The sequence below is a fragment of the Cajanus cajan genome, chromosome 7, assembly GCF_000230855.2.
Source record: "Cajanus cajan strain Asha chromosome 7, NIPB_CcT2T_4, whole genome shotgun sequence".
Taxonomy (NCBI): domain Eukaryota; kingdom Viridiplantae; phylum Streptophyta; class Magnoliopsida; order Fabales; family Fabaceae; genus Cajanus; species Cajanus cajan.
The window spans coordinates 38161139-38174875 of NC_138523.1; the positions used below are offsets into that span (position 1 = coordinate 38161139).

The 13737-nt window shown below is 34.3% G+C and overlaps 2 protein-coding genes across 2 annotated transcripts; one reads left to right on the plus strand and one right to left on the minus strand.

The window, feature by feature from the left end:
- The first annotated feature begins 2737 nt into the window (after window positions 1-2737).
- Window positions 2738-5124, plus strand: LOC109818121 (HIT-type Zinc finger family protein). The gene is made up of 8 exons (XM_020383525.3): window positions 2738-2897; window positions 3018-3135; window positions 3232-3263; window positions 3570-3611; window positions 4233-4319; window positions 4435-4523; window positions 4669-4719; window positions 4858-5124. Exons 2-8 carry the CDS (start codon window positions 3062-3064, stop codon window positions 4879-4881), a joined length of 399 nt encoding a protein of 132 aa, XP_020239114.1. The 5' UTR covers window positions 2738-2897; window positions 3018-3061; the 3' UTR covers window positions 4882-5124.
- A 1515-nt stretch (window positions 5125-6639) lies between these two features.
- LOC109818122 (transcription factor PIF1) lies at window positions 6640-13248 on the minus strand. The gene is made up of 9 exons (XM_020383526.3): window positions 13088-13248; window positions 12899-12988; window positions 12166-12802; window positions 10225-10323; window positions 10070-10135; window positions 9884-9949; window positions 8981-9355; window positions 7920-7992; window positions 6640-7152 (listed from the first exon to the last, which is right to left on the minus strand). The coding sequence occupies exons 2-9, from the start codon at window positions 12979-12981 to the stop codon at window positions 7142-7144; spliced, it is 1410 nt and encodes a 469-aa protein (XP_020239115.1). The 5' UTR covers window positions 12982-12988; window positions 13088-13248; the 3' UTR covers window positions 6640-7141.
- Window positions 13249-13737: the final 489 nt, after the last annotated feature.

A 13737-nucleotide genomic window follows, 5' to 3' on the forward strand; every position in this document is an offset into this window, starting at 1 on the left:
GAGTGCCTTAAGTGCAAAGGAAACTTGGAGCACAATATAAGAGGATTTTCAAGGAAGTGATGAAGTACACAATGTTAAACTTTATTTCCTAAGATGCGAGTTTGAATTAAAAAAAAATGAAAGAATCTGAGACCATAAAAGATTATTATTCTAGAATAAAAGAACACATTTTCTTAACCAAGGTCAAGTTCGAACCTTGATATGCCAAGGTCGAGTCCGAACCTTGAGATCACATTTTCTTAAACAAGGTCGAGTTCGAACCTTGATATGCCAAGGTCGAGTCTGAACCTTGAGACTGCATTTTCTTAACCGAGGTCGAGTTCGAACCTTGATATGCCAAAGTCGAGTCCGAACCTTGAGATCACATTTTCTTAACCAAGGTCGAGTTCGAACCTTGATATGCCAAGGTCGAGTCCGAACCTTGAGATCACATTTTCTTAACCAAGGTCGAGTTCGAACCTTGATATGCCAAGGTCGAGTCCAAACCTTGAGACTACATTTTCTTAACCAAGGTCGAATTCGAACCTTGATATGCCAAGGTCGAGTCCGAACCTTGATATGCCAAGGTCGAGTCCGAACATTGAGATCACATTTTCTTAACCAAGGTCGAGTTCGAACCTTGATATGCCAAGGTCGAGTCCGAACCTTGAGAACACATTTTCTTAACCAAGGTCGAGTTTGAACCTTGATATGCCAAGGTCGAGTCCGAACCTTGAGATCACATTTTCTTAAACAAGGTCGAGTTCGAACCTTGATATGCCAAGGTCGAGTCTGAACCTTGAGACTGCATTTTCTTAACCAAGGTCGAATTCGAACCTTGATATGTCAAGGTCGAGTCCGAACCTTGAGATCACATTTTCTTAACCAAGGTCGAGTTCGAACCTTGATATGCCAAGGTCGAGTCTGAACCTTGAGATCACATTTTCTTAACCAAGGTCGAGTTCGAACCTTGATATGCCAAGGTCGAGTCCGAACCTTAAGAACACATTTTCTTAACCAAGGTCGAGTCCGAACCTTGAGACTACATTTTCTTAACCGAGGTCGAGGTCGAATCTTGATATACCGAGGTCGAGTCCGAACCTTGAGCTCACATTTTCTTAACCGATGTCGAGGTCGAACCTTGAAGATCACAAGGTCAAATTTGAACCTCCAAACAACAAATTTGGGAGCTCCTCAAAAGCCCATTTGCTCTTACATCACTCAGTGCTTGGGGGGCAAGTGTACTGGCCAGCCGAGTTGCCGACTTGTCCCTCACCAATCTGCTGACTCGGTCAAAGGTTTACCAGCCTAAACAAGCAGTAAACTCATTGTTGCCGAGCTCTTCAGCTCGGCCATGACACATGGCATCATGGTAGGCAGGCATACGTGAAAGGTCACTGTTCCCTGACGAACTCGGTCTTAACTCCTTAACCTACGGTCTTCGGAGCTCGGGGGGCTAGTGTACTATCCGTACTGCGAAGCCGAGCTCCCAGCTCGGTATCACAGCGCAAGACGACCTCGGACACATGCTATGTGACGTCAGCTCGTCGCCCAAATAGGTCATAACTGATCTCGGGCCCAAGGCCCAATAAAACCCTAATTCATACTAAGGTACGTGCATTATTTATACGAGACTAATACTCCCACAAACACTAACTTTAGCATCGGAGTCTCTTTTGCAGGTACCACCCCCATCTTGGAGCATCAAGCGTACCAGCGAAGGAGGCTCACCGATCTTACCTGGCGGATCAGCTCTACAGCAGATTTCCGGTAAGAACATATATCTATATATATATATATATATATATATATATATATATATATATATAAATCCTAACAAATTTTTATGTTTTCCTTTTGTATAAACTATTATCAGGAGTCCTTTTATTTCATTCTTATATAAGTTTGATCTTGATCCTGATGAAGAGGTTTGTATTCACATCCTATCTTGCAGTTGCAATTAATGTGTCAATACTTGAAAAACAATATTCATATTTCATGGTGCTTGTTTTAGAAGTATTTTGGTAGACATAGCAAACTTTTTTTTAATAACATATATATCGCATGTTTTACTTAGAGATTGATGGTAAAAAATGGCATGCATGACATGTGTTAGTTATTTTATTTTATTTTTGGGTGTGTTATATTCATTTTTTTTTATAATATATGATTTGCATGACTTATTTTTAGACAATGAAACAAAGTTTTGGAGGATTGAAAATGTAACGCATCATTTTGGATTGCATAATTATAATGAGAATTATTCAATATGGGTTGTTTATTACAAGAACATTAAGAATCATAAGTTCTATAAGCATAAAGATGTTTAAAGAGACTTCTTCAATGTGTTTAAAGATGTCATATTTTGTTTGCATAAGTCTTTATAGAATGATTCCTTAAGTAGAAGAATTAGTGTTCAAAATTTAATCAAACTAATATTGTTTAATTATCTTAATTTATCACTTTCAGATATGTTATTAGTGATCTAAAAGATTAAAATAAAATTTTTAAAAATTTCAAGAACTAAAAATAACAATTTCAAATTTAATGAATAAAAATATATTTATATTAAATTTGATAAAAACAAATGTAATTATATTGACTAATGATTTAGCCTCTGAATCGTGAGTCCAAATTTTTGTCCAAATAATTAAAATAATAATATTTTTTAATAAATTTATTATAAAATAATTATTTTATAATAAATTTATTAAAAAATATTATTATTTTAATCGTTCGGAGGATGAATTGGAAAAAATTTCGGAGTACTTAATTATATTTAGGATAGAAATAATCGGCGATACCGTACGTTTATGAGATTACCCGGGTGAGATTGCCAAAGGGTTTTGAGGTTTTTGGTTTTGGTTGAAGCTCCCTCTTTCAATTACCAAAATCCAACGATTAATTCTGAATTTCCTGTAATTATATTTATTCAAACCCGTCGATTCTTTTTCTCTCTTTTCATATCATAAGTGAAAGTGATAACATCTTTGTTTGGTTTTTTTTTTTTTTTTTTTTTTTTTTTCTTTCCATCGTAGTCGATTCCGTTATAAAAGCATAAACGGTTGTGTTTGAGTTGAGAATGGGTCCTCGACAGTGTCAAGTCTGCGACCAAGCTCAGTCCAAGTACAAGTGCCCTTCATGTTACTTACCTTAGTAAGCTAAATCTCAAACCTTTCTTCAACTTTTTTATTTTTATTTTTACTTTTTTTTTTCTTCTTAAAATTATTGTCTTGTTCATTCTGCTTGCAGTTGTTCCCTTGTCTGTTTCAAGAAACACAAAGGTGTGGCGCCTCTTTAATTTATGTTTTTTGTTTGCACATTTAATGCTTGATGTAATGCGGGTGAAAGTTTCCACCTGAAAGGATGGGAAATATTTTATTTTTTTGTGCTGCTTGAGCGTTGAGCTATGCTATTGACTTTTACTTGGTCATACCAATCAAAATTGGGAGGTATTTCATGTTATCTTCTTCATCATGGGGCAAATGAAATTTTCACCATGGAGACATGATGCTGTGACCGTTAATCTTTCTCGGAATTTCCTACCTGATTCTTGAATTGATCGGAAATACTTCAATGTGTTGTTGCAGAATCTCCATGTGTCAAGCCGCAACCATCAGAGGCCAAAACAAGTAAGAGTTTTGTTCACCTTTCTTAGGTAGTCTACATGATGATTGATTTTTTTCGTTGCCCACTCTCCCATGGTAGATATTGGACTTTGTAGTTTTATAATAATAGACTAATGTCATTTCATTACATCTTTTTAAGATGAGGTTTATCTTTTGAGTCTTTTCCTTTATCTCCTAATCTGCCTCATCGATTGTGTATGCTGAAGAGAAGCACAACCTTGTGCTGTAATGCCCTTTCGACACATGGAGTTTAGGGAAAGGTTGAACCCACCATAAGGGTCCATGCTAGGCAGCCTTATCTTGTATTAGTTAGAGGCTGATTCCACCACAAGCTAACCTTTCACTACAGAGTATTATGCAAAAAATTGGTTTTACATTTGGCTGAAACTTAAAGTGGCATGTACAAATCTTTCTTCTTGTAGTTTTCCTGTCTAATTATTATTTTTAGAAAAGCTTGTGATATGGTCTTGGTAGCGCACTGTAATTTTCTGTCAAACTAACTCAATCAACAATGTTCAAGCATGAAATAAACTTGTGGTTTTTGGCAACTACGGTCCATGTAATAATCCATTGCTCTTGAGCACATTGGTTTTCTAATATTGATGTTTCTCTTTTGTTCGTCAGCTGCTGTTTCAGAATCAATTGTAGAAAAGCCATTAGTTGTCAATGAAACAAGTCATGTGTTGCAAAAATTCCAACTGGAGGCCATAGGTATGCTTTATTTGTATATAAGAATGCCCTACATGCAACATCACAGTACAGAAACTCCAGTGGTGAAGCCAGGATATCGGTTAATTTTTTTAGAATGATTGTATTTTTGTTGTAGCCTCTTCCAGTGAGATTCGTGATGCTTTGAATGATAAGTCTCTTCAAGAACTAATTTGCCATATTGATTGTTCCTCAAATGCAGACAATGTAAGTGCTTTCTTTTTTCCACTTGTAGCTGCTTGTCTTGCAATCATATATAGACTGATATTTATTTATTTATTTATTATTATTAGTTTTAATACTCAGAGTCATAGAGCGTAATTTACTGAGAAATTTTGTGTTTCTCTGTTAGGAACTTGATAAAGCTATGGCAGAGGAGGCATTTCGGTTGTTCACTGACAAGGTAATGCTATATGTTGATTCTGATGTGCATTCTTTCCCACTGCATGTGAAGCCTTAATAGGGTTGAATCACATTGGATAGATTCAAGTTGTCAAGTACCTTAAGCCTTGCTTTTTCCTTTTGTTCCATTGGTTTCCAGATTTTATCAACCATCAACCCCTAACTGCTAGCACTGGTTGCTGAAAGAAGATTTTGTGGAATATAAAAGGAACACCCGATAAGCCTCCGAATTTTGCAAGTTTTGGTTAATATTTCTTTTTCATTTGTACAGCTTTAATTTACCTGTGATTCAGCTTTTGATGTATGATAAATTTTGTATCTTGATTGAGGCATTGTATTGGTAAAGAGATTGATTTGATACCTAGATTTTGCTAGTAAATCTCAAACTGTCCAGTGTTGCCTTTGAGTTTTGACTCTCTTGAATTATCGGGTTACATTTTCATTCAACTGGATGAGAAGTCATGGTGTATTGATGTTTATATTGATAATGGCATATGTAGCGTGAACTAACTTGGTTGTTCAATTATTGGAGATAGAGAAAATGCAATTATTATAACACATCAATCAAATTTTATTGTAAATTAATTATAAAGCTTTAGATAATTTTGGTAATCAATCGATGAATGGTCCGGCTATAAACTTCAGAAGTTCAGGTTGATTTATAAATCTCTTGTGAAGCTGCAGCGCAACCCAATCCTATTTCAGTTGTGGACCATGTATGAAAAATTATAATGAACGTTTTTCTTGATCAATACATAACATTTGATTTATGCCATCATTTGTCGCACAAGTAATATTATATACAAGCTTGTTAAATTGCTAAATTCGAGTCTAAGTATGTTTATTTAATATAAAAAATAATATTAAAAAATTACTAGTGACAGATATGTATGACGCAATACTCAACAATAATTCAACATTTCAATGTGGTAATAAAGTAAAATAGTAAAGTACAATAATGAATTGTGACTCTAGACTAGTAGTAATAAATAAGATTAAACTATACAGATGACCAAATTGTAAATAAATTTATAAAAACAAAAGTTACTGAAGTGAAAACATTCAAAAAAAAATTATTCAAATTATTTTAGTTATGATAAAATTGTCACCATAGGTCAATGAGGGGTAAAAATTATTTGATTTCAAACTCATTTACTCACTCTTTTTAGATTGAGAGTTTATCTAAAATATAGTTTGATAATAAGTTAACGCCTTTTGTCCATTTAGAATTATAACATCGTGAGAGTTTAAGAGTTAATTCGAGAGTTTAACTAACATGATTACATATATATTATAACTTTTACAATTTTATTGTATGTGTGTAGTTTTCACATTACACACTTGATTATATTATATTTTAATCGACTAATCTCCAAGAAATACTTGTACTTTAAAAGGGTGGTTATATGGTTATTAAACGTATGCTTCAAGAAAAATATTTAATATAAACTTACTTTTTCTTCCATATTTTTTTTTCTTCCTATTCTATATTTTTTATGATTGTCGTTCTTTCTTTCTTTCATTCTCATAACATCATATCACATTTTATTTTTGGCACTTTCTATTTTTTCCTTTTTATCTTTCTCTTCCTTTTATCCCCCATATACTTCCTTTTACCTCAGAATTTTAATTATTTTTAAAAAAATTTGTACTAATACAAATAAAGCATTACAATAATTAAACAAACGTTAATATTTTATTATATTTATAATCAATTTTAATTTATACAAGTCTAATGTTTTATCTAAATTTTTATGTTATAGCTCATGTTATAATTTTTAGAATTTGTTGCGTTTACTATTCATGTATTCATTATTGCGTTGTATCCTTGTCTGGTTAATAGTGCCAAGAGCCATGTAAATGAGGGGTTGTTTCACTTTTTTTTTCTTTATAAATAATCAACATCCATACGCTGCTGTAATGTCTAGCAGTAAAAAATTGATTGTACAATAGTAAATAGGGAGCACTAGCAGAAGATGAATCTGAATCCAATCCAAGAGTAAACAGAGAGGATCTTCTACGTTTATTGTAGACTGTATAGAGAACTACACTTCCCATAACAAATAATCTCTAAAATAGTATGAACTTTTAAGTGGGGGTAAAAAGGGCAGGGCAAAACGAAGGGGACAGAAATAGTCCAAGGGTGAAAATAATTTACATGTTAGCCGTACGTTTACAGATTAGCTTGTTACTGAGAACTGCTAAAAGGTTAGTTCTCGTATATTACACCGCTAAGAAGATGCCGGAAAAGCTAACCTGCAAAGTGCACAAGCCATTGTTAATGATAGATATCCTTGTTTTGTGCACTATCACTAGAAAGACTTACAATCCCCTGATCCTGATGTGAGAGTTACTGCTACCAGCGATCCATAAGTAAGCAGCACCATTTGAATTGTCAACGCTAGATTGTACATATCAACCAATCATGTTTCGTCTGAATATCAAGAAACAAATCGATATACCTTAGCCATTACTAGTTTATAAGCAAGATTAAATTGAATTAGCTAACAAATAGAGTAAATTACATCTCCTTCTACATACAGATACTTCTATTAAATTCCCCTCCTCCTTTATTTTAAGATACTCACTTTTCTCCCTTAAAAAAACGTTGCATTTGGGTCTATTATAATGTGAATTAATTTTTAAAGATTTTTTTTTTTCTCTTGTAGTGATTTTTTACATGATTAATAATTAATTTTGAACATCTACTATCAATTTTGTAATCTTAGAAAATGAAATAAAGATTTTAGATGAAACTTCACGGTCGATAGTAAAAGTATTTAAAATTTCATTACACCTAAAATACTAAAATTAATAATGACATAGAAAGTTGAAGAAAAAGACAAAATATTATTGGGAGATAAATTTATAATTGTTCATCACTTTTTAAGATTTTTTTTTTATATTGAAAATGACTAACGTGTATCTCTTATTTGTCTCTTTGGGGAGTGTATGTTTTAAAATAAGAAGGGAAGAAAGTGTAATTTAAATATTTTTCCAATGGAGGAGGAAGTAATTTATTAACAAATATCATAAGGAATTAGGACTATATAAAATATGAAGAAAATTTGTTTTCTCGTTTATACTTAAAATCCCACTACCAAGTTGATCTAAAGACAAGTGCAGTTCAGTTGGATTTGAAAAATAGCATGTATATTTTCATAAATACAGTTCAATTAGAAGACTACACTGGAACTTTACCTGACTGATGCTTTTCTGGATTCTCTTGACCCCTACTGGTACTAGGCTTGCTGACATTTGGTTGGTTCATTGCCTGATTTCCACACATGCAAATGAATTTCATAAATGTTTGCATCTTTGTGCCAAATTAAAAAAAAAAAAAAAAAAAAAAAAAAAAAAAAAAAAGACTTGCCCAAATAAGATGAAAGAGATATACCAAGTATTACTCCAAAATTCGATTTTTTCTTGTTTCAACTTCTCGATGGTTAAATTTATGAAACACTAATTCCAACACGGATACATACACCAACACAACCCCACAAAAATCTAATTTGAAAATTAAGATATATATATATATATATATATATATATGTTAATCTTAAAAGTTGTTGAACTTTACAATTTTTAATAAGACAATAACCATTAAACAATAAATCACATCTCTTAAAAATTAAAATAAATAGTAATTCTTATAAAAATGAATCTCACACAAAAAATAAAATAAAAAATATAAGTTTTGCAATACTTACAAATAAGTTGTTTTTTTTATAAAAAAAGTTATAATAAAAATATTAAATAAATGATTAGTTAATAGTAGAAGTCGGCTCATTCATTCTCTTTGTTTATGTCAAAGTCCTAACGATTAAGTGTTCGAGTTGTGATAAAGAAGCCAGTGTCAAAGCTATGTCAGAAAGGTCCAATCAATAAAAAAATTAATTGTGGTATGGTCGAAAAGTTGGAGGTGTGTATCTAAGATATGAGCATTCCTATATATTCTGAACCAAATTTCGAATCAGCGTCCGAATAAATTAATATTTTTAAATAAATTTATTATAAAATAATTGTTTAATTTAATATTTTATTATTAAATTAATTTTTTATTTATTCGGATCAAATTTCGGAACAAGCTTTCGGAAGATGAAACATTTTTCCTATGATATATCTGACATATGTTGTGTCTGAAATGTGTCAGATATGCTGACACAGCGTTACATAGAGGTGTCCTTGTTTCATAGGCTTAGATTGTCCCCCAACCGAAAGAAGAAAAAATATATGAGATATAACATTAGGGATAAATTTACCTGCATTAATTGTAGGTATTGGTGATAAGGATCGGTGAAGTTTGGGATACGTGATTGATCTGGATCTAGTGTACCATGTGAGTTAAGCATAGTATTGTCTGAGTGATTTGCTGCTTGCACTCTGGATGAATCGGGTGCGGCAACATGAGGCATATGGAAAGGAGGCATGGGGAACCTTGGTCCCAAATGAGCAGCTGCAGTTGCCGCTGGCAAAGTCGAACTAGCTAACATATTTGGAAATGTCATTACAGGTCTGTTCATTCCCATTCCCATTTCCATGCCCATCCCCATGCCAATGCCCATTCCCATTGGCGGCATATACTGCTGGATTCCAGGAAACATCATAGGCACCATGCCACATCCCATGGACATCATCTGCATAAATAAATTGCATTCTCTTCTCGTTACATATCGATCATAGTATATTACCAAGGAGTGTAAATAATATATACACAATACACATGATAGTATATGACCAATATACATAATATGGATGATAAATAGAGTCACAATTTTAGAGCAAGCGTACACTTCACTAAACAATACTAAAATCTTTCATTTAAATCACATTGTGCCAAATACAATCTCTTTGGCTCTGTCACCCTGTCTCTTTCACTTAAAGCATGTGGAGTTTCCACTAACGAAACCTTTCAATAAGAATGTATATGTAACAGCTTACTACTATGTTTTGCCATCCTTATTTTTCTCGCCTTTCCTCCTTAAACATTTTAGAAGCTCGAAGACATTTTATAAATTATTAATGCTGGTAAATTAACCATAATCAAGTAGATTCATTGTTTAATGTTCCACCGTTGGAAGATGAATAATTTATTGGTGTGAAGTATCTACTGGCCCGATAATTAATCTCCATCAGTTAACTTAACTGACCTATAAAAGGTTTACCTGCACTTGTAATTGCAGTGACTTCAAGTACTCAATTGCTTCATCCAGCATCGAAGCTTTGTCAGACTGTATAATTCAGAAAAGGAATCAAAATTAGAGAGAGCTACGAGGAAGGAAGTAAAATCCAGAATACTCTCGAGCTTGAAAGGGAAAATAGGTACTGAGAAATTTAATAATTCTGTTGACCTTGTTGCACCGAGGTATAAGTTCTTGCAAAGCTTTCATCTTTTCATTAATTCTATCTCGTCGCCTCTGCATGCAAATGCAATATGAAACTTGTTGAAAATGAGAAAACAGCATAAAATTTATAGACTCATCAAAGTTATAATGTAAATACAGACCCTCTCTGAGAGATTATGGACCTCAGCAGCACGAGATCTCTTTGTAGATGTAGAACCACGGACTTGTTTTTTAGCTTCCGGAGATTCAAAATCGACATCCTTTTGCAGTGAGACCAACGGAGATAAGAATATAGAAGCAGCATATAACATAAACTTATGCAGATTGCAAAATCCAAAAAAGAGACAACAAATATGTCATTGTCTATTCAACTATTGATCAGTCCCATCTGTTCCAACGTATATGTCTGGTAGTCTGTTTCCATGGGAAGCCATCAACTATAATCTTTTGTACAACTACAAAGTCCCATCCCCTTGTGTTTGGTAAATAGAAAAGTACGACAACTTAAATCCAAGATATCTACCTATTTCCCTGGCCCATCAAACTTCACAACTAAGTCCAAGTCATTCTTTTAATCATTTTGTGGGCACTTTACCATGGAATATATTTTGGCAAATCCTAATTATTATGAGCATCGTGTGCAAGATGAACATAATTCTTGCTTAATAAGATCAATTGAAATAAAAATGAGTTAAATATGCTTTTACTTGATTCTTCAACATGAGATAAATTTTATCCTTTAAATTTTAAAATTAATTTTTTCAATTTCCGTAATTTGAAAAAAAGTTTATTTTGGTCACTACCTAAATTTCATCAATAAATTTTTCACACAAGACTCATGTTACAACACAATAAAAATAGAGTTAATCACCTATACACTGTCAGTATAAGTTTTTTTACATTGACAACCAATCATATCTTTTAATAGTGTCATTTTAGTTACTTATTTAATAAAATAAAATAATTTAAAAGATATGATTGATTGTCAATGTAAAAAACTTTACATTGACAATGTATGGATGATTAACTCATAAAAGTATCATATTAAACTTGTTTAATGTTATCTATCAACATCTGTAATATTACATGTATAATTTTGAGAGACTAAAACATACATTTTTGAATTTACAACACTAAAATAATTAACTTTAAATTTGGGGAGTTAAAAAGAATATATTTAAATTTTGAGAGATTAAAAACATATTTAATTCTAAAAATATTTATGACTTTTCAAAAGGATCTGACATGTAAGTAATGAATGAGGAACCAGTAATCATCCTACCACCAAATATATGAAAAAGTTCGTCTAATTAACACCCAATATACGTACGTAAGAGTAGCAGCTAGTAATAGCATCTTAATTACATTTAGAGATTATATAAACTAATATATTAACCCATGACAAACTCGAACAGACAACAGACAATAATAACTGGGTGGCTGTATGAACATTGCCATAGCTTGGTGATGTCTACCCATTTGAACTAATTGATAAAGGTTTTCATTCTAGAGAGCAGAAAATGCACACTTTTCACATGTGCTAGGTCATTTACCAAACTTCCCTGCGTAACTGTTATGCAAAGACAGATTTAGACACAACTCACGTTCAGTCAGAAACGCAGAATCGTTGTATTCTCACACCCATACCTCACCTTTATGGCATTCCTAGGCTAAACCAACTGAATCCTAATAGAAAATTCATTTTGGGTCAGTTCACAAAATACCAAAACTAAAGGCCACAGGGTAAAATTGCAAACATATGCACATGAGCCACTTCGTCCATGAAATCCACACCATGCTACTCGGTTACCAAGTTTTGAATTAATCTAACACTGTACACGTGGCATCAAGGCATGCAACCGCGTCGCGTTTAATGGTTTCGATATAGAGAAACGACAACCAAGACATGTCCACACCGAAAGTTGCATGATTAACGATTAGATAGACGTTGAATTGAATGCAGAGAGGAGGGTGCTCACGTAAACCTACGTCACTCCCCCGGCGCACGATAGCCAACACCAACGCATATGGAACGTGTCTGTCACACACAGCCACAGCGTAAACAAAAAAATAAAAAACAAAAAACGAGTCGACTCACTCACCTCGCTCTGAAACTCCGATTCCTCCGCTTCCCTTCCCTTCCTCTTGCGGTCCACCGCCGCTTCTCTCTGATCCGGTTCGGCGCTCCCGCTCGAACCGCCGGGCGACGACGTCACCGTCATGTCGCACGTCGCCGTCTCCCTTCCTCCGCCAGGCGCCGCCGGTTTACCGCCGCTCGCTCGGGCGGTTTCCACGCGGTCCGCCGTGGCAACCGGCGTGTCGCACGAATCCACCACCGTGGGCTGCGCCGCCGCGACCTTCGAACTGAGCGACGCATTGGCGTGCTTGGAGAAGTGCACGAAATTGTGCATCCTGCTCGGCGGCGGAATCGGAGGCCGAGGAGGCGGATGGCGGAGGTGGTCGGCGCGAACGGAGCATTGCAGGGCGGCGTTTGGCGGCGGGTAGAAGATGTCGGCGGAAAAATTGTGGTGATCTAAGGGAGGAGGATCTTGGTGGATTGGATAGTGGAGCCACGAAGCCATTTCGTCTTCTTGCATGAACAGGTGTTGGTTATTAGCGTAGTTTTGTGGCTCGGAGGATCGAATCTCCCTCGGCGGTTTTCTGATGGGTCGTTGGTTTTGGCTTTGCATGACGACCTGGCCGTTTTGCCACAAGAGTTCCATGATGTCGTCGTTTTGCCTGTTTTAATTGTCGTTTTGAGTTTCGTTTCTGAATACACACAAAAATACAAGGTACTTTTTAACCAAGAGTGAAGAGAAGAGATAAGAGAGTTACGTAGAAGCTTTCTTTGAGACAGGAATTGGGTTTTCTTCCTCTTCCTCCATTTGGATTTCGAAATCTGGAACACAGTCGTTCATTCTGCCTCTGTTCAGCTCAAACATTATTAAAATTAATTAATTAATTTAAAATTTAAAAATAGAGAAGAGGTAATAGCAAGTGAAGAAGCAGAAGAGGAGAACTTACTATTGCAGCATAATAAATGAAGATTTGTTTTTTTAGAACTTAATTTTTGTAGGGAAGAGTATGGAGGTGGAAGAAGAAAGATAAGGCCTCTCTAGTCTCTACGAATAATGGGAACTAGCTAAACGACGAAACCCATTTTCCACCATTTCCATTCATTCACCCTTTTTTCTTTTAATCAAATAATTAGTGATTTTATATTTTTTTAGTACTTGCAAAATAAATTTCCTTCATATATCTTCAAACATATAGTTCTCGCGGTCCGGGTAATGATTAATCAAGTGTTATTTTTTTATCGATCCGACCAAATAATCCATAGTAATAATCAAATATATAAACCCTTGGTAATCATAAGCACTGTTGAACTTAATTACTAGTTTATATGAGAATTGATTCTGGAGTGGGTCTTGTGGGGACACGACTTTCTTATATATGTTTGGTCCCACTAATTTATGTATTTCTTAAACAGCAATGGTTTCTTGGTAATATGATATAGTATATGTCTGAAAGTGGTCTAATTCCCGGGTTTGGCTTTTCACTTATTGAGGTAATATCGAGATTAGTGACAGACATAAACATAAGTGAAAAGTATTGTTTTTTATTTAGGTGTACATAATGGGGCGTGGAGGAATATTTTCAAGCGGTTTCAGATT